This window comes from Balaenoptera ricei, chromosome 1 (assembly GCF_028023285.1).
Source record: "Balaenoptera ricei isolate mBalRic1 chromosome 1, mBalRic1.hap2, whole genome shotgun sequence".
Taxonomy (NCBI): domain Eukaryota; kingdom Metazoa; phylum Chordata; class Mammalia; order Artiodactyla; family Balaenopteridae; genus Balaenoptera; species Balaenoptera ricei.
In genome coordinates, this window is record NC_082639.1 from 161,426,619 (window position 1) to 161,446,579 (window position 19,961).

The window sequence follows — 19,961 nt, forward strand, 5'->3', positions numbered from 1 at the left end:
TCTTGTGTCCCCATTCTCCTCTCTTGCTCTAATTTTAGGTCATTTGGTATTTACTGATTGGTTTGTATGTCTCCATTTTCAGGTACAGCTAAGCCTGAGATCCTGTGGTTTTAAGATATAATATAAAGAAGGAACAATTTGAAATCAACATGTTCATTCAGTAGTCATCATGTGTTTGCTGAGCACCTACCAGGAACCATTGAGTGTTGGGACCATGAAGTTGAACAAGGAGCTCTCAGGCCAGTGGGAGATACAGATATGTAACCCAAAAAATTGCAATTCACTGTGATAATTACACAAGAGGCACAAAATAAAGGGTAGCTCCAAAGGTGGGACGGAGGGATAAATTTTGCCTCGGTAAGTGGTGGTGTAGAGAGAGAGAGAGGTTAGGGTGAGACAGAGGAAGTGTTTTATAGCAGGTAAGTTGAATTGGTGTCTGTGCAGAGTGTGAAATGGGATCTATTCAGCAGATTTCAAACAAGAATAAAGTATTCTGATATAGGAAAAGCAGAGTCTTCATTATTAAAGTAAATTGGGATTGCACGTGAACTAGATTTACTTAATCATTACAGGTAACTTAGAACAAAACAACTGGGTTCTTCTTGGTTAATGAGAAGGAACTGACTGACACGGGTACAGCTTATATTTCCTGAAAGTCTTGCCAGACCATGTTTCTCAATTTTACTTTAATCACAGTTATGGATGAGAAATTGTTTACCTACTAACAAGGATGGAAAAACAGGCATAAGCGCAAGAGATATCTAGATTAGATATTCACACGTTTTCAGCATTTATCAAGTATTACAATGAAACGTTACAGTCCTCATTTTCAAGGAACTTTAGGAAGACATTAAAAGACATTAAAAAGGAGTGTTCTGATCAAGAGGTAGAAGAGCAAAGCATCATAGTGACATTGAATGTCAGAATTGGAAAAGTTCTTATACATTATCTATTCTATTGCTCTCATTTTACAGATAATGTAAATTGACATCCAGAAAGATGAAAGAATATGCCAAAGTTATCCTGGTAACTATGGAATCCTTGAACTTAAATACAGGACTTCAGAGTGTCAGATATTGAATAGGAAAAATGTTGCAAAGGAATATATTATAATCTCTACCATCTTGACAGTTTCCAAAGCACTGTTGGAGGTTAATCTCAGGTGCCTTAACTTAATCTTGCCTGGAGGTGTGGTCCCGCCTAATGGATTAGTCCATGTCTAAGAAAATCTTCCAGTATCATTAGGGAGAAAAGGCTAAGACCCATGAAACAGAGGGCAACATTAGATTCTCATGTGCCAAAGAAAAACCTGCTGTTGGAAGTTAGAGAAGAGAGGAATTGCTTTGGACCAAAGTAGTTCAGGAATAAAGAATTGGGGTCCACTCTTCAATGATGAATGGAGGGAAAGTAGGTAGCCATTGTTGGAGAGAAATGGTGGGAAGAGCAAAGGCAAAGGAGAAGAAGCAGGAGCGAGTCCACAGTGTCTGGGTCTGGGGAGAAAACTGGTTAGGAGAACTGGATTTAGAGGAGGGGGAAAAAGCACCTCCTGGAATTCTCTTCCAGTTCTGTAATTCAGTGATCTTTTCTGTTCTGATTATCATTTTACCTTCCTTCTGGAAGGGAGCCAGAAAGAAAGAGGTATCCTTTAGCCAGTAACTAAACCAGTAATCTCCAAAGAAGTGCTTCTTAGAGGAGGAAGGTGTTGAGGTAATCCAGTCAGCAATTAAACTGCCTCAGGCCAGGAGGAAGTCCAGTATCACCAGAGAAATTCCAAGGGAGTTTTAGCCCTCACCTGTGGGAGCTGACTTCATTCATGGGATATATATACACATAATTGGAAACTCTTAGCTTGAGACAGACTCCTAGGAGATCACAAGCAGCAGCCCTTCCTGAACTCAGGTAAAAGAGCTCCTTCTCTCTACACTATTCACATGGTTCTGGGGATGAGCTCAGTTCTCCTAGTCATCTAGCCAGGTGTGTTCAGTGCCATGTCTAAAGGAGTCCTTTTCATTAGGACAAAATATCCTAGAGAATAGGGAATTGTCATGTTTATCTTTGTATTCCAGTACCTAGCATGATATTCAAGACAGTGGGTGCTTAATAAATGCTGATCAAATTGTTGAATTTAACATATATTTACCATATACCCACTATGTTCAAGGCAACTAACATCATTCTCTATTTAAAATGAGTTGATCACTCACTAGATGCTAGGTGTACGAATCATGCATCATTTTATTTAAATGTCAAAACAAATTCTGGGGTAAGTTTAATTAGAACCATTTGGGGGCTAAGAAAACAAAACTCAGAGAGGTGAGTTGACTTGTCCAAGGTCACATAGATGGAGAGTGACTAACTCATACAGATTTACCTGTGACATTTTCAGTTTTAAAAGTTAAAGTGCTATGCCCTGGATCCCCGCCCCCACCCCCACCCCCACCCCACCGCTCCAGTCTTGGGAAAACTGGGACAACCTACACCGATGGGGACTTGTAGAGCAGGCATTTGGACCTAGTTCTCAAACCCAGAGTTCTCTCTGATACTTTTGGGTTTGGTTTGTTTATTCCCTTTTCCTACATGTGGCAGTATCCCAGGTGAACATGAATGTAAAGTATACCAAGCCTATTGATTGGAACGCAGGAAAAAAATCAGTAAGCGGTAACGATTATCAGTGCTGTACCAAGGCATCCTGGAACCTAAGGCAAACAGGAAAGATGTACACCTCTCTATATATGCTTTTTTAAGATTTTTATTGGAGTATAGTTGATTTACAATGTTGTTTTAGTTTTAGGTGTACAGCAAAGTGAATCAGTTATACATATACATATATCCGCTCTTTTTTAGATTCTTTTCCCATATAGGCCATTACGGAGTATTGAGTAGAGTTCCCTGTGCTGTACAGTAGGTCCTTATTCGTTATCTATTTTATGTATAATAATGAGTATAGGTCAATCCCAATCTCCCAATTTATCCCTCCCCCCCTTACACTCTGGTAACCATAAGTTTGTTTTCTACATCTGTGACTCTACTTCTGTTTTGTAAATAGTTTCATTTGTACTCTTCTGCATATGTTTTTATTATTTTATGTATATTATTTTTCCAAGACATTAAGGTAGTTGAAAATTATTGAAAAATTGATAATTAGCTGTATTACAACTCACATTATTTTTAAGTTTAAATATGTTATTTATGTCCCAAACAGAATTCATTATAATTTTACTTTCCTGGTTTTAAGGGGAGAAAACTCATCACTAATATTTTCATCATATACTTCTGATACATAAAGACATAGATATGGATATAGATACATAGATAGATATAGACGGATGGATAAACATATGTAGATATAGATGGCTAGATAGATAATGTACAGCTAGATAGATAGACAGATAGGAGCACTCATTTCCCCTTTTGTCCTGGGTTCCGATATGGCTCGGCATGGCCCTGTGAGATTCTGTCTTTATTTAAATTGTTAATCTTTTGTTCATCATGGTTGTTTTCATTAATTTTGCTACTGCATTAAAATATTATTTATCTTGATTACTGAAACTTTTGTCTCCTTAAATTTTGTGCCTGAGGTGAGTGTTTCACTCTCCTCTCCCTAATCTCAGCGCATTATCATTTTACCTTAAAACTCAGCAACTACTATAAAGTGCCCTCTTACAGAGCAAGCCTCATCCCAAGAAGAAATGAGTTCCTTCCCACCTTTTTCCTCTTTATTTTGGGATCGCTTACTTGATCCTCGGCCTGAGTTACAAGGCTAGGAAAGCGCATACTCTTGGATTAGTCCCAGGTATGCCTGACTGCTGCCTTCCTGCAGAGGGCGCTGTGGAGTCCAGGCACCCCAGGAGGGTGGAGAAGTGTTAGGTGGAATTAGGCTGATTGTCCATCAGAACTTGCCTTTCCCTGGCAGAAGGATTGTTATGAAATCATTGACTTTCTATTTGCCTTCGGGCTGAAATAAATCTACTATCCTCAAATAACCAATCTGATCTCAGACAAATGTCAAATAGAGCTAAGTTCCTCTGCCCTGGGGATGGCCGTAAAATCCAGACAATTTCCCTGAAATGTTTTTGGTGGCTTGGCAGCAGCTTCTATGAGGTTCAGCTTTCCCCCAGTCCCTCTGTGGGTCTGAGGGGACCAGAAGGGTGAGCTACATTGGCATTCTGGAAGGGAAGACTATATACATCAATTCGCGAAAAGAAGTTTTGACATTTTCCCTGAAATGTCATCCTCTATCTACTCATTGCAAGTGCCTGCTGCTCCAGGCCTTTCCTGCTGGGCAATAACGATGGGGCTGGGTTGGGGAGAGAATAAAGGAGCCAGGACCTGTAGCACCAACTCATACTCAGACCCTGAGCAAGCACCTGAAGCCTTCTCTTCTCTTTTTCTTAGTAAGTTGGGTGAATGTGCCAGACCATCTGAAGTCAGATGAAGCTATTAAGTTTCACCAGGGGACATTGGGGATTGGGGGGAGGCATGCCCCTGGTGACGGGATTGGCTTCTTAAGGCATGAAATGGGGAAATCAATAAGTCATGCTCTTTCCTTTGAATTCTTAGCTCCTGTGGTCTCCAGAATCTGGCTCCAGAATCTCCTGTGGTCTCCAGAATGAAAGGCTCTGGTCTTCCCCTCTGCCTTCTTTCTGCTGTGTTTTATCTCTTCTGGACACCTTCCGCCAGGGTGAAGACACTCCATTTGGGAAGCTGTGTGATCACTGCAAGTCTTCAAGCAATTCGAAGTGGATTTTCGGAGATACGGGACAGAGGGCTATGTGAGGGAGGGACCCCACCTTTCACTTTGTGACTGCCTCCCCACTTTTCTACTTATTTTTCTCTGTCCCTCAGCAGTGTGATCACAAAAAGAGGCAGGCTGGGGACTCCTTACCAGGAGGATGTGTTCCCAGGAAATATCTGTAGTTCATAATTTAAAAGTGTTTTGGAGAGGGACTCTGCCCGCTGTGCCATGGCAGGGAGGGGATGGGAGGTCTGGATGTCTAAGATCCTGTCAGCAGTTACTGACCTGTACTTTTTCATCTTGCCTTCCTCTGTTTAGCAACCCAAAGATGAAATCATTGACCTCAGAATCTTGAGGAAGACTCAGCCTTTGCAAGACATAAAGGTACATGCTTGGTCTGTATGAGTTCTGGGAGGAAATATGAGTCAGGGGCATCTCCATCACCCTTGTCCCTGGACACCCTCCCCCCACCAAAACGCCAGTCTTCTTTGTAGCCTGCAGGTCAGTGCTGCCTCCTCTGCCATATACTGAGACTCTACCTGGACAAGGTATTCAAAAACGATCAGACCCCTGACCACCGTATCCTCCAGAAGATCAGCGGTCTCGCCAACTCTTTTCTTACCATCAAGAAGGACCTCTGGCTCTGTGTGACTAAGGGTCTTGGGTAAAAGGATCCACCTCAGCACATAGCTTCAATGACTTAGCAATCAGGCTCGTTCTTAGCCTCATTTAATGGATGGAAGAACTGAGTCCAAGAGTTCTAATAATCTGTGTTGAGCCATGTGACTAGGTAATGAGAACTCAGTTATATTTATTTTTGAATACAAGCTCCATACAAAATGTCTACAGAACTATAAAGTGCTACCTATTTGATGTCACTGATAATTTCCTAGTATCCATGAAATTATGCTTCTTCTGTAGGTGAGTTATCCTGCGGCATACTAGTGCATCCTGAGTCCAGGCAGCTAATCAGCAGACAACCGGACTCATTCTCAAGTTAGGACCTAGGAATCCAATTCTCTCTCCCATGGGGGCTCTCTGGAGGGAGCTAGACTAGAACTGGGTTGGGGGGTGCAGGCCAGATGGGATACAGTGATCACAAACTCTTTCAGTGCTGCCTGTTTCTAAAAAGAAACAATGAGCTCTATATGCTTCCTCTTCTAGCTGATGATCAGTTTAATGATCCTAAATAAGGAGGTCTGAAAAGACTTCTATAGGTGAAAGAATAGAACTTCCACCTACTTCGTGTCAATGGCAAGGGCAGAAAATCAGAATCTTTAATAAAATCTATCATTCTTTGGTATTCTTTTCAGCATGCCCATATGACATGCCCTTGTGGGGAGGAAGCAATGGAGAAATACAGCCAGCTTATGAGTCACGTCCAAGAGGTATATGCAATTTTGGCCTTGGTTGGGATGAGTGTTTTTAGAACTGAGATCATAGATGGGTGGGATGGATGTTCATACCCAAAGAAATGTTATAGCCCTCAGGTTAATGGCCCTCTGAGGTCATGTGGACTGTCCCTCTGCTTTAACCCAGGGGATACCCACTCAGGCTCTAGAAGGGTGCTGTCTCTGCAAGATGCTCTGGGAATCAAGAAGGAATAGCCATGAGTCCATCAAGTCACTCCAGAGACATCTGAACTTTCCAGCTACACAAACTAGAGGCGATAGTTTTCCGACATTCACACACTTGTACATACCCTCAAAAATAGTCACTCACAATTTCCTGCATGCCCATGCCATGCTGTTTCTCACCTCAATGCCTTTGCACATCTGCCAGGAAGGCTGGAGTCTGCTCCACACTCACTAATTCCTACTCATCCTTTAAGACTGAGCCTAGGCATCACCTCCAGGAAGGCACTGGCTACTTCTCTCAGAGTTAAGTGCTCCTGTCATCCTGTGGGGCCCCCATCATCTATTTACCACACTACATTTTAATTGCCTGCTTCTGCCTGTCTCCCTCACTCAACTGTGAATTCCCTGTGGGTAGTGACGATGTCATTCGTTTCTGAGTCCCTAGCCAGCCCAATGCTTAGCACAATAAATATTTGTTCCATTGAAGGATGCACAGTAGGCAACCCGTACACACACACACACACACACACACACACACACACACACACACATCTTTCTTTAAAAAACAGCCTAATTACTTTGATCTCTGTGATTCAAGAGGCTTGAGTTGTAGTCCCAATTCTGCTACAACCCTGGGCCTCAGTTTCTCTATGTGAGACTAGGGTGATTGGACTCAATGATTTTTCCTCCCTCTTGTGAGATCTTAAGGTTCCATAATGTCTCTTGAGCTCTTCATTTTGAAAAAGATGCTCTGTTTACAATCTCCAATAGACCTACCAGTGAAAGGAGAGGATTAACCTTGGAGCCCACATTGTCTCTTTATGAGTTGCTCACCACTTCACTTGGTATCTTCCAGCTTCAGCCTCAGGCAGCAGTGGTGAAGGCTTTGGGGGAGCTAGACATTCTCCTGAGCTGGATGGAAGAGATGGACTAGGAAGAAAGTGATGCTGCTGAGAGTATTCTGGGCCAAGACTCCCAGCCCTCAGTACCCAGGAGGCATGACCCCAAACCACCATCTCTTTGTTGTATAATTTAGTGCTGGTCACTGTGTATATTATTTATTTATTATTTGTTTCCTTACTGTGATTATCTTCATGTGTTCCTATTCTTAATCTAGAGTTTTGTCAGATTTTAATAAGATCTTTTTTACTGTTGAGTGTATTTATTAGTTAATATATTTATTTTTGCTATTTAACTTATTTATTTTTATATTTGAAGATGAGACTTTTAAAAACAATTCACAGATTATATTTATAACCCAACTAGAGCAGGTTTTTCATAGAGTAAACAAATCTTCTAAATTCTAGAGGAGCGGCTAGAATTTTATTAAATTAAGGACATGTTTACTGACCACCAGTGCTCTAAGAGATACTTAAAACTGAACCAATGGCTACTAAGCGTGGGTTGTGGAAGAAGAACTTCTGATGTGAAATTACAGGCTTGTCTTACAATTACTGACCACCCCCACTCAACTCCCAAACCCCAGACTTGTGTATCTTCCATTTATGGAATCCTCTGGGGCCAGAATGTATTTTCACAAATAAAGTTTTCTCCGTATGATATCTGCTTGGAGTTTGAAAATGCTTCAGGAGTAGAAACAATGGTGGGGATGAGCTTGAATCTCATGTTACCTAGGGACCTCTTGCTTCTTCGGGGAAGGAAGATGCCAGTGGGAACCTGGGCCTTCTCTCCCCTGCCAAATGCATCCCCAACTCTATCTCCTAAATCACCCACAGCTCCGATCCCATGACTCTGCCCTCCACATAAAGAGACTGTGACTGGGTGAGGGGCATCAGTCCTCCCCACTTCCTCCTTGCTGGTGTTGGGCACTCTCCTCTCTGTGCCCCTGTTTTCCTTCTCATTTCAGGCTCTCATACTTCTGTGTCAGAGGTCTTAATTGCAACACAAATTATAATGGGCAGGAAGCTCTATTATAAGGGCTAAGAATGCACAGGGGCAAAGTGTAGTTCCCGAGCCCTGCCCAGGGAGGTGCATGAGCCCTCTTTCGAGGTCCTTCCATTTTGGATTCTGGCCAGCCTCATGGTATAGGTTGTTCCTGGATCAAGTCTTTGAGTTTGGAAACAACTATTAAGTCAGTGTTCTCATTCCAGGCCCCTTTCATGCTGAGCTTCCCTGGGCTCGAAGGAGCCAGAATTCTGGCCTGGACTGCTTGCCTCCTTCCTCCCCATCTCACTCCGAATAGCACCTCAGCTTAGCAGTTTAGCTTCCACAGTTTCAGAAACAGCAAACTGATGTTCCTATAGTGAGCTTTCCCACTGCTTCTGGTTTCTGCTCCCAGCCCTCATCCTCGGCCCTGATGAAGTTTAAATAATTTTATTGATTTTTTTTCTCATTATTAAGTAACAACTACCCAGTAGAGAAAATTTGGAAAATACAAAAAATATAAAGAAGAAAATGCAAATCACTCATAATCCTATCACCCATAGATAACCATTCTGAAACATTTAGGTGTTTTTTAAAAAATTAATTAATTAATTAATTTATTTTTGGCTGCGTTGGGTCTTCGTTGCTGCACACAGGCTTTCTCTAGTTGTGGCGAGCAGGGGCTACTCTTTGTTGTGGTGCGAGGCCTTCTCATTTCTCACTGAGGTGGCTTCGTCTTGTTGCTGAGCACGGGCTCTAGGCGCATGGGCTTCAGTAGTTGTGGCACACGGGCTCTAGAGCACAGGCTCTAGAGCACAGGCTCAGTAGTTGTGGCTCACAGGCTTAGTTGCTCCATGGCATGTGGGATCTTCCCAGACTAGGGATCGAACCTGTGTCCCCTACACTGGCAGGCAGATTCTTAACCACTGCACCACCAAGGAAGTCCCTAGGTGTGTTTTTCTCCAGATCCTTTTTCTTGGATTCAAATCATGATTCAACTCTGATTACCTGATTGATTTGGGCTGTAAAATTTAACCTAGGAACCTCTGGAAAACAAGATGATAACACCTACCTTTCAGGGTGATGGAAGAGATGGTCTTTTTATGTTCCTTTGAAACAAGGCATTTTTGCTTTTATACTCCCCATTATGATCACCCTTCTTCTATCAGATTTTCCAGTTGCCTGTCTTCCGGTTTCCCTGACCAGTCTGACAAACGACTCAGCTTTAACTCTCGAGGCACAGTTACGAAGTCAACTTCACTGAACTCAGTGCTAAAATTAGAACCAGGGGCTTCCCTGGTGGCGCAGTGGTTGAGAATCTGCCTGCCAATGCAGGGGACACGGGTTCAAGCCCTGGTCTGGGAAGATCCCACATGCCGCAGAGCAACTAAGCCCGTGAGCCACAATTACTGACCCTGCGCATCTGGAGCCCGTGCTCCGCAACAAGAGAGGCCGCGATAGTGAGAGGCCCGCGCACCGCGATGAAGAGTGGCCCCCGCTTGCCGCAACTAGAGAAAGCCCTCACACAGAACGAAGACCCAACACAGCCATAAATAAATAAATAAATAAAATTAGAACCAACACGAGACATGCCGAGGGTGTGTCTCAGGTTGACCCACAGAACTGAGGATGAAGCTCCTCCCTTTGTTTTCTGGGAAGCATTTCTGATTCTTCTGAGAGTCTGGGCCATGGGAAGCCTTGGTCTTTTGGAACTCCGCGTTACCATGTAACCACTCCTTGCCTGTTTATTCCTCTCCCCTGCAGGACCCTTCTCCTCCTCCAAGTCATTTTTCTGGTCTCTGCTTGACCTACCACAGTACCAACAATGGGGAATTCAGCAGTGGAGGGTCAAGCCAGTTTGGGGACTAAGACAAAACTTCATGAAGGTGGGCCATTAAGGGGCAGACTCTAAAGAATAGTTTACAATTGTCACTTTCAATTCTAACAGTGAAAATGATCGTTGTCATTTACTAAGTACCTCTCATGTGCCAGGCACTGCTCTGGAAACTTCACATACATTATCTTATTTAATCCTTAAAACAATCCCGTGAGGTAGGTTATTATTATCAGTTTGCAAGGGAAAATGTGCTCAGAGATGGTAAGTAATTTGTGCAAGGGCAGAACCAAGCATTGAATCCGGACACCCTGATACCACAGCCCTCTATGCTTTCCCACTCTACTGTCTTCTTTCCCAACAGTGGCATCTAGTGTTCAGAAGCTCAGTGGGAAGGAATAATAAGTTTGGGCTTCATAGAGACATGAGTGAAAATCCTGACTTGGACACTCACTATCTTGGACCAGGACATAACAATCCTTAGTACTATCTTTAGTTTCTTCACCTGCAAAGTAGGATTATACTACTTATCACGCTGAGTTGATGTGAAGACTAAACAAGATTGTCATATCTAACTTGTACAAGCACATATTAAGTATCAGGTACTGTTTTAAGTGTGTTGCAAGTGCCTGCTCATTTAATTTGCAAAAGAGCATGATGAGCTAGGTGTCATTGTTATTCCCATTTTACAGATGAGGAAACTGAAGACCAGAAAGGTAAAGTATCTTGTTCAAGTTTATAGCTAATAATGGCGAGGGTAAAATATGATAGAGTAGGCAGCCTGGAGAACCATGCATTTAACCACTTCACTTTGCTGCCTGGCTGGAATGCCCAGTACGTAGAGAGCACGTGATCAATAGAGGCTCTGGATATAGCAGTGCTTCTGCCTGAAGGGGAAAGTGATGAGCTTTCCTGCCAAGCTGTAGCACTAACTATTAACTTCCTGGTGCAACTTATCTCTGTAACGTCTGTACTGAACTTCATTTTTCCATGGACCTGAACCTTGTTTCCTCAACAAGCAGAACAAGTTCCTTTGGAGGTGATAGGATAAACATGCTAAATCTCAGGTTGACCTATCATTTCTGATTACTCTTAGCTCTTAGACCTTGGATTAAGAATCTTAGACCGCTCTACTTCTCTGGGCCTCAGTTTCTGATGAGAGATTGCATATAAAAATAGACAATGGCTAGACCATGTATAAAAATAGAACTCTGATCCACAATCTGCAGCAACCAGCCCAGGAAACCAATCCATTATCTGCAGTAAACAGCCTAGGAAGCCAGTCTGCTACCTGTAAGTCAGACTTGTATGAAATCAGACCACAATCTCTAGCAACCAGCTCATGAAGCCAAACTATAACTCTTGTAGCCACTGGATCCAAATGGCCAGGACTTGATTAAAAACCGACAGCTTCCCAAGTTTTGTCCCCACTTCCAACCTAGCATGAACCAGAAAAAGCCAAGTAATGCACCCCTAACCAATCGCATAGGATGCTCTGCTTCTAGCTAGCCTACTGATGGCTTCCCCACACCAACAGCCTCCAAGCAAGGCATCCCTGATGGCGCCTTTCTTTTCTCCTGTAAAGCTTTCCCACATCTGCAGGCCTTTGAGTCTCTGCCAAAACATGTGATGGTGGCTGACTCCTTTTCTATAACAACTCTGAAAAAATAGCCTTTGCCTGTTCTCATTTGGTTGGTCTTCATTTACTCCACATTGCATCTGTAGAATGAAAGAGTTGGGACAGATGATTCTGAATTCTAGAAACTGGATGTGCTATCGCTGTCTCAAGAGATCAGATGTAGCTACTGCTGCCTTAATTACCAGAGGGGTTTGCATGGTTCCTGTATCATCAGCTTTGGATTTAGAATTTGAGGTGAGCATATCTGACTGGAAAGACCTAGGTGATGCCCTAGATGCCAGGGAGACTGGACAAGCCTTCCCTCTGATGGGAGGTGGGCTCAGAAGGAAGAGCATCCCCTAAACTTAGGAATGAGATCCAGTTGCAGGGTGACTAAAAAGGGTAAAAAATGTCTGCTGTATCTCTCATTTCCACCATGCCTTGGGATTGACCCAATTCCCTGTTTTCAAGGATTCAGGCCTTCTCCAACACAGTCCAGTATAATTTTGTCTGCCTGTTCTTCTTCCATACAGATGGAGAGCAAACGGACCATTCCCCTGCTGGACTCTTAAGTTCCTGCAGGACAGGACCGTGTCTTTTCAGCTTTTTAGCCTACCCTATCTCAGCAAAAATTACATTATTGATAAGGACTGAATTCAAAAACAGGAGAATTGAATGCGTTTTTAAAAATTAAAAACAGGGCTTCCCTGGTGGCACAGTGGTTGAGAATCTGCCTGCCAATGCAGGGGACACGGGTTCGAGCCCTGGTCTGGGAAGATCCCACATGCCGTGGAGCAACAGGGCCCGTGAGCCACAACTACTGAGCCTGCGCGTCTGGAGCCTGTGCTCCACAACAAAAGAGGCCGCGATAGTGAGAGGCCCGCTCACCGTGATGAAGAGTGGTCCCCGCTTGCCGCAACTAGAGAAAGCCCGCTCACAGAAACGAAGACCCAAAACAGACAAAAATAAATAAATAATTAAACAAAACAAAACAAAACAAAACAAAACAAAACAAAAAAAGCTCAATGAAATTGGTTTCTCTATGTGTGTGGCTCTCAGTTAATTTTTTCATGAATTAATGACTTTGACTTTTGCTAGAAAATAGATAACACACCCTGCAGACTGGGCCTTGCCAACAGGAGGCAGCAGAACAACAGTTGGTGAAAGAATGAACTAATAGGGCCAGTCCCCTAATTCACTGGAAGTTTGGCAGGTTGAACACTCTCCCATTCAACCCAACTGTCAGGAGCACAATGAGTCAGTCGCTTAACGGGAAGAGGGTAGGACTCAGAGACCTACCCTCTAAGGCAGGAAGGAGGCAGGAAGCTGTGGATTAAAACCAGAGTGCTAATACCTTTCAGAGTACATTCTTTGTCTCACTGAACATTAGAGGTGGGCAAGAATTTACAGATCACTTTACAGGGTAACTGAGGTTCAGAGAGGGAAAGTGAGTTGTCCAAGGTTACACAGTGAGTTATGGCAGAGTTGGCATTAAAACTCAGGTCCTTGTACTTCCAGGATCACTAAATCTCAATTCAATTAAAGAAGAAGTAAAAATCGCCCAGATTGGAAATGAAGAAGTACAACAGTGTTTATTCATAGATGACATGCCTATCCAGGGAGAAATATCGAATGGATTTACAAAAAGCTAGTAGAACTAATAAGAAAGTTTCGTTTGGTAGCAAGATATAAGATCAATATACAAAGATCAATTGTATTTCCATACACCATCAACACACAATTGGAACTTGAAATTTTTAAAAATACTATTTAAAATGACATCAAAAAGTTTGAAATCCTTGGAGATAAATCAAGAACAAAAGATGTAAAAGAGCTCTACACTGAAAACTGTAAACCATTGCTGGGAGAAATGGAAGATTATTTAATAATGGAATGATGTACTATATTCATAGGTCTCAATATTATTATGTCAATTTCCCCCAAATTGATCTATAAGTTCAATGCAATCACAATATAAATTTCAGTAGCCTTTTTTTTTTTAGGTAGAAACTGACAAATCAACTTTAAAATTCATATTAAAAAGCAACAGACCTAAAATAGCCAAAATACTTTGAAAAAGAAGAACAAAGTCAGAGGATTAATATTATTAGATTTCAAGACTTATATAAAGCAATGGCAATGAAGGCAGTGTGGTATTGGTGTAAAAACAGACAAACAGATCAATAGAACAGAATGAAAAGTCCAGAAAAAGACCCACACAACTAGGGGCAATTGATTTTCTACAGTAGTGCAGAGGTAATTTAGTAGAGATAGAATAATCTTTCAAGAAATAGTGCTAAAATAATTGGATATTGTATAGAAAAAAATAAACTTGGATCCATACTTTACTTCATATATACATGTTAACTCAAAATGGACCATCAATCTAAATGTAAAATCTACAACTATAAATCTTCTCAAAGAAAATCTGAGGAAAAAATCTTTCTGACCTTGAGTTAGCCAAAGATTTCTTAGATACAACACCAAAAGCAGAATCCATAATAAACCAAATTGATAAATTGGACTTCACTAAAGTTAAACACTTCTGTTCTTTAAAAGACACCTAAGAAAATGAAAAGACAACCCATAGTCTGGGAGTAAATATTTGCAAATCCCTATATATGATAAGGGATGTGGGTCCAGAAAATATAAAGAATACTCAAAACTCAAATATAAGAAAACAACCCAATTAAAAATTGGGCAAGAGATTTGAACAGACACCAAAGAAGATAAATATATGCAAAAACAAGAGAAGCACATGAAAAGATGCCCAATATTGTTTGTCATTAAGTATATGCAAATTAAAACCACAGCGAGAGTGAGTTCAAGATGGCAGAGTGGAAGGATGTGCTCTCACTCCGTCTTGCAAGAGCACCTGAATCACAACTAACTGCTGAACAATCATCGACAGGAAGACACTGGAACTCACCAAAAAAGATACTCCACATCCAAAGACAAAGGAGAAGCTGCAATGAGATGGTAGGAGGGGCGCCATCACAATAAAATCAAATCCCATAACTGCTGGGTGGATGACTCACAAACTGGAGAACACTTACACCACAGAAGTCCACCCACTGGAGTGGAGGTTCTGAGCCCCACGTCAGGCTTCCCAACCTGGGAGTCTGGCAACAGGAGGAGGAATTCCTAGAGAATCAGACTTTGAAGGCTAGCGGGATTTGATTGCAGGACTTTGACAGGACTTGGGGAAACAGAGACTGCACTCTTGGAGGGCACACACAAAGTAGTGTGTGCATCAGGACCTAAGGGAAGGAGCAGTGACCCAAGGGGAGACTGAACCAGACCTACCTGCTAGTGTTGGAGGGTCTCCTGCAGAGGCAGGGGGTAGCTGTGTCTCACGGTGAGGACAAGGACACTGGCAGCAGAAGTTCTGGGAAGTACTCCTTGGCTTGAGCCCTCCCAGAGTCTCCATTAGCCTCACCAAAGAGACCTTGGAGGATCCAGTGTTGGGTCGCCTCAGACCAAACAACCAACAGGGAGGGAACCCAGCCCCAACCAATAACAGACAAGTGGAATAAAGTTTTACTGAGTTCTGCCCACCAGAGCAACAGCCAGCTCTAGCCACCACCAGTCCCTCCCATCAGGAAGCTTGCACAAGCCTCTTAGATAGCCTCAGTCACCAGAGGGCAGACAGCAGAAGCAAGAAGAACTACAATCCTGCAGCCTGTGAAACAAAAACCACATTCACAGAAAGAAAGACAAGATGAAAAGGCAGAGGGCTATGTACCAGATGAAGAAACAAGATAAAAACCCAGAAAAACTGCTAAATGAAGTGGAGATAGGCAATCTTCCAGAAAAAGAATTCAGAATAATGATAGTGAAGATGATCCAGGACCTCGGAAAAACAATGGAGGCAAAGATCGACAAGATGCAAGAAATGTTTAACAAAGACCCAGAAGAAGTAAAGAACAAACAAACAGAGATGAACAATGCAATAACTGAAATGAAAACTACACTAGAAGGAATCAATAGCAGAATAACTGAGGCAGAAGAATGGATAAGTGACCTGGAAGACAGAACGGTGGAATTCACTGCTGTGGAACAGAATAAAGAAAAAAGAATGAAAAGAAATGAAGACAACCTAAGTGACCTCTGGGACAACATTAAACACAACAACATTCGCATTATAGGGGACCCGGAAGGAGAAGAGAGAGAGGAAGGACCTGAGAAAATATTTGAAGAAATTATAGTCAAAAACTTCCCTAACATGGGAAAGGAAATAATCACCCAAGTCCAGGAAGTGCAGAGAGTCCCATACAGGATAAACCCAAGGAGAAACATTCTGAGACACCTAGTAATCAAATTTGCAAAAATTAAAGACAAAGAAAAATTATTGAAAGCAGCAAGGGCAAAATGACAAATAACATACAAGGGAACTCCCATAAGGTTAACAGCTGATTTCTCCGCAGAAACTCTCCAAGCCAGAAGGGAGTGGCATGACATATTTAAAGTGATGAAAGGGAAGAACCTACAAACAAGATTACTCTCCCCAGCAAGGATTGCATTCAGATTCAATGGAGAAATCAAAAGCTTTACAGACAAGCAAAAGCTAAGAGAATTCAGCACCACCAAACCAGCTCTACAACAAATGCTAAAGGAACTTCTGTACGTGGGAAACACAAGAAAAGAAAAGGACCTACAGAAACAAACCCAAAACAATTAAGAAAATGGTAATAGGAACATATATATTGATAATTACCTTAAACGTGAATGGATTAAATGCTCCAACCAAAAGACACAAGCTCGCTGAAGGGATACAAAAACAAGACCTATCTATATGCTGTCTACAAGAGACCCACTTCAGACCTAGGGACACATACAGACTGAAAGTGAGGGGATGGAAAAAGATATTCCATGCAAATGGAAAGCAAAAGTAAGCTGGAGTAGCAATACTCATATCAGATAAAATAGACTTTAAAACAAAGAATGTTACAAGAGACAAGGAAGGACACAACATAATGATCAAGGGATCAATCCAAGAAGAAGGTAGAACAATTATAAATATGTATGCAAACAACATAGGAGCACCTCAATACATAAGGCAACTGCTAACAGCGATAAAAGAGGAAATCGACAGTAACACAATAATAGTGGGGGATTTTAACACCTCACTTACACCAATGGACAGATCATCCAAAATGAAAAAAATTAAGGAAACAGAAGCTTTAAATGACACAATAGAACAGATAGATTTAATTGATATTTATTAGGACACTCCATCCAAAAACAGCAGATTACACTTTCTTCTCAAGTGCGCACAGAACATTCTCCAGGATAGATCACATATTGGGTCACAAATCAAGCCTCAGTAAATTTAAGACAATTGAAATCATATCAAGCATGTTTTCTGACCAAAACGCTATGAGATTAGAAATGAATTACAGGGAAGAAAATGTAAAAAACGCAAACACATGGAGGCTAAACAATATGTTACAAATAACCAAGAGATCACTGAAGAAATCAAAGAGGAAATCAAAAAGTACCTAGAGACAAATGACAATGAAAACACGATGATCCAAAACCTATGGGATGCAGCAGAAGCAGTTCTAAGAGGGAAGTTTATAGCTACACAAGCCTACTTCAAGAAACAAGAAAAATCTCAAATAAACAATCTAACCTTACACCTAAAGGAACTAGAGAAAGAAGAAAAAACAAAACCCAAAGTTAGCAGAAGGAAAGAAATCGTCAAGATCAGAGCAGAAATAAATGAAATAGAAACAAAGAAAACAATAGCAAAGATCAATAAAACTAAAAGCTGGTTCTTTGAGAAGATAAACAAAATTAATAAACCATTAGCCAGACTCATCAAGAAAAAGAGGGAAAGGACTCAAATCAATAAAATTAGAAATGAAAAAGGAGAAGTTACAACAGACACCACAGAAATACAAAGCATCCTAAGAGAATACTAGAAGCAACTCTAGGCCAATAAAATGGACAACCTGGAAGAAATGGATAAATTCTTAGAAAGGTATAACCTTCCAAGACTGAACCAGGAAGAAACAGAAAATATGAACAGACCAATCACAAGGAATGAAATTGAAACTGTGATTAAAAATCTTCCAACAAACAAAAGTCCAGGACCAAACGGCTTCACAGGTGAATTCTATCAAACATTTAGAGAAGAGCTAACACCCATTCTTCTCAAACTCTTCCAAAACATTGCAGAGGAATGAACACTCCCAAACTCATTCTATGAGGCCACCATCACCCTGATACCAAAACCAGACAAAGATACTACAAAAAAAGAAAATTACAGACCAATATCACTGATGAACATAGATGCAAAATTCCTCAACAAAATACTAGCAAACAGAATCCAACAACACATTAAAAGGATCATACAGCATGATCGAGTGGGATTTATCCCAGGGATGCAAGGATTCTTCAATATACGCAAATCAATCAATGGGATACACCATATTAACAAATTGAAGAAGAAAAACCATATGATCATTGCAATAGATGCAGAAAAAGCTTTTGACAAAATTCAACACCCATTTATGACAAAAACTCTCCAGAAAGTGGGCATAGAGGGAACCAACCTCAACATAATAAAGGCCATATATGACAAACCCACAGAAAACATCATTCTCAATGGTGAAAAACTGAAATCATTTCCTCTAAGATCAGGAATAAGAAAAAGATGTCCACTCCCACCACTATTATTCAACATAGTTTTGGAAGTCCTAGCCACGGCAATCACAGAAGAAAAAGAAATAAAAGGAATGCAAATTGGAAAAGAAGAAGTAAAACTGTCACTGTTTGCAGATGACATGATACTATACATAGAGAATCCTAAAGATGCCACCAGAAAACTACTAGAGCTAAACAATGAATTTGGTAAAGCTGCAGGATACAAAATTAATGTACAGAAATCTCTTGCATTCCTATACACTAATGATGAAAATTCTGAAAGAGAAATTAAGGAAACGCTCCCATTTACCATTGCAACAAAAAGAATAAAATACCTAGGAATAAAACTACCTAGAGAGACAAAAGACCTGTATGCAGAAAACTATAAGACACTGATGAAAGAAATTAAAGATGATACCAACAGATGGAGAGATATACCATGTTCTCAGATTGGAAGAATCAATACTGTGAAAATGACTGTACTACCCAAAGCAATCTACAGATTCAATGCAATCCCTATCAATGGCATTTTTTACGGACCTAGAACAAAAAATCTTAAAATTTGTATGGAGACACAAAAGACCCCGAATAGCCAAACCAGTCTTGAGGGAAAAATATGGAGCTGGAGGAATCAGACTCCCTGACTTCAGACTGTACTACAAAGCTACAGTAATCAAGACAAAATGTTACTGGTACAAAAACAGAAATATAGATCAATGGAACAGGACAGAAAGCTCAGAGGTAAACCCATGCACCCATGGTCAACTAATCTATGACAAAGGAGGCAAGGATATACAATGGAGAAAAGACAGCCTCTTCAATAAGTGGTGCTGGGAAAACTGGACAGCTACATGAAAAAGAATGAAATTAGAACACTCCCTAACACCATACACAAAAATAAACTCAAAATGAATTAGAGACCTAAATGTAAGAGCAGACACTATAAAACTCTTAGGGGAAAACATAGGAAGAACACGCTTTGACACAAATCACAGCAAGATCTTTTTTGATCCACCTCCTAGAGTAATGGAAATAAAAACAAAAATAAACAAATGGGACCTAATGAAACTTAAAAGCTTTTGCAAAGCAAAGGAAACTACAAGCAAGACGAAAAGACAACCCTCAGAATGGGAGAAAATATTTGCAAACGAATCAACGGGCAAAGGATTAATTTCCAAAGTATATAAACAGCTCATGCAGCTCAATATTAAAAAACAAACAACTCAATCCAAAAATGGGCGGAAGACCTAAATAGACATTTCTCCAAAGAAGACATATAGATGGCCAAGAGGCACATGAAAAGTTGCTCAACATCACTAATTATTAGAGAAATGCAAATCAAAACTACAATGAGGTATCACCTCACACCAGTTAGAATGGGCATCATCAGAAAATCTACAAACAACAAATGCTGGAGAGGGTGTGGAGAAAAGGGAACCCTCTTGCACTGTTGGTGGGAATGTAAACTGATACAGCCACTATGGAGAACAGTATGGAGGTTCCTTGAAAAACTAAAAATAGAATTACCATATGACCCAGCAATCCCAGTACTGGGCATATACCCAGAGAAAACCATAATTCAAAAAGACACATGCACCCCAATATTCATTGCAGCACTATTTACAATTGCCAGGTCATGGAATCAACCTCATTGCCCATTGA

At 41.1% G+C, this 19,961-nt stretch overlaps 1 protein-coding gene across 1 annotated transcript; it reads left to right on the top strand.

The window, feature by feature from the left end:
- Positions 1–4,609: 4,609 nt before the first annotated feature.
- Positions 4,610–7,246, top strand: IL20 (interleukin 20). Its single transcript, XM_059933952.1, is given in 5 exon segments — positions 4,610–4,764; positions 5,050–5,119; positions 5,230–5,382; positions 6,049–6,123; positions 7,169–7,246. Coding segments are annotated over 5 exon segments (531 nt in total).
- Positions 7,247–19,961: the final 12,715 nt, after the last annotated feature.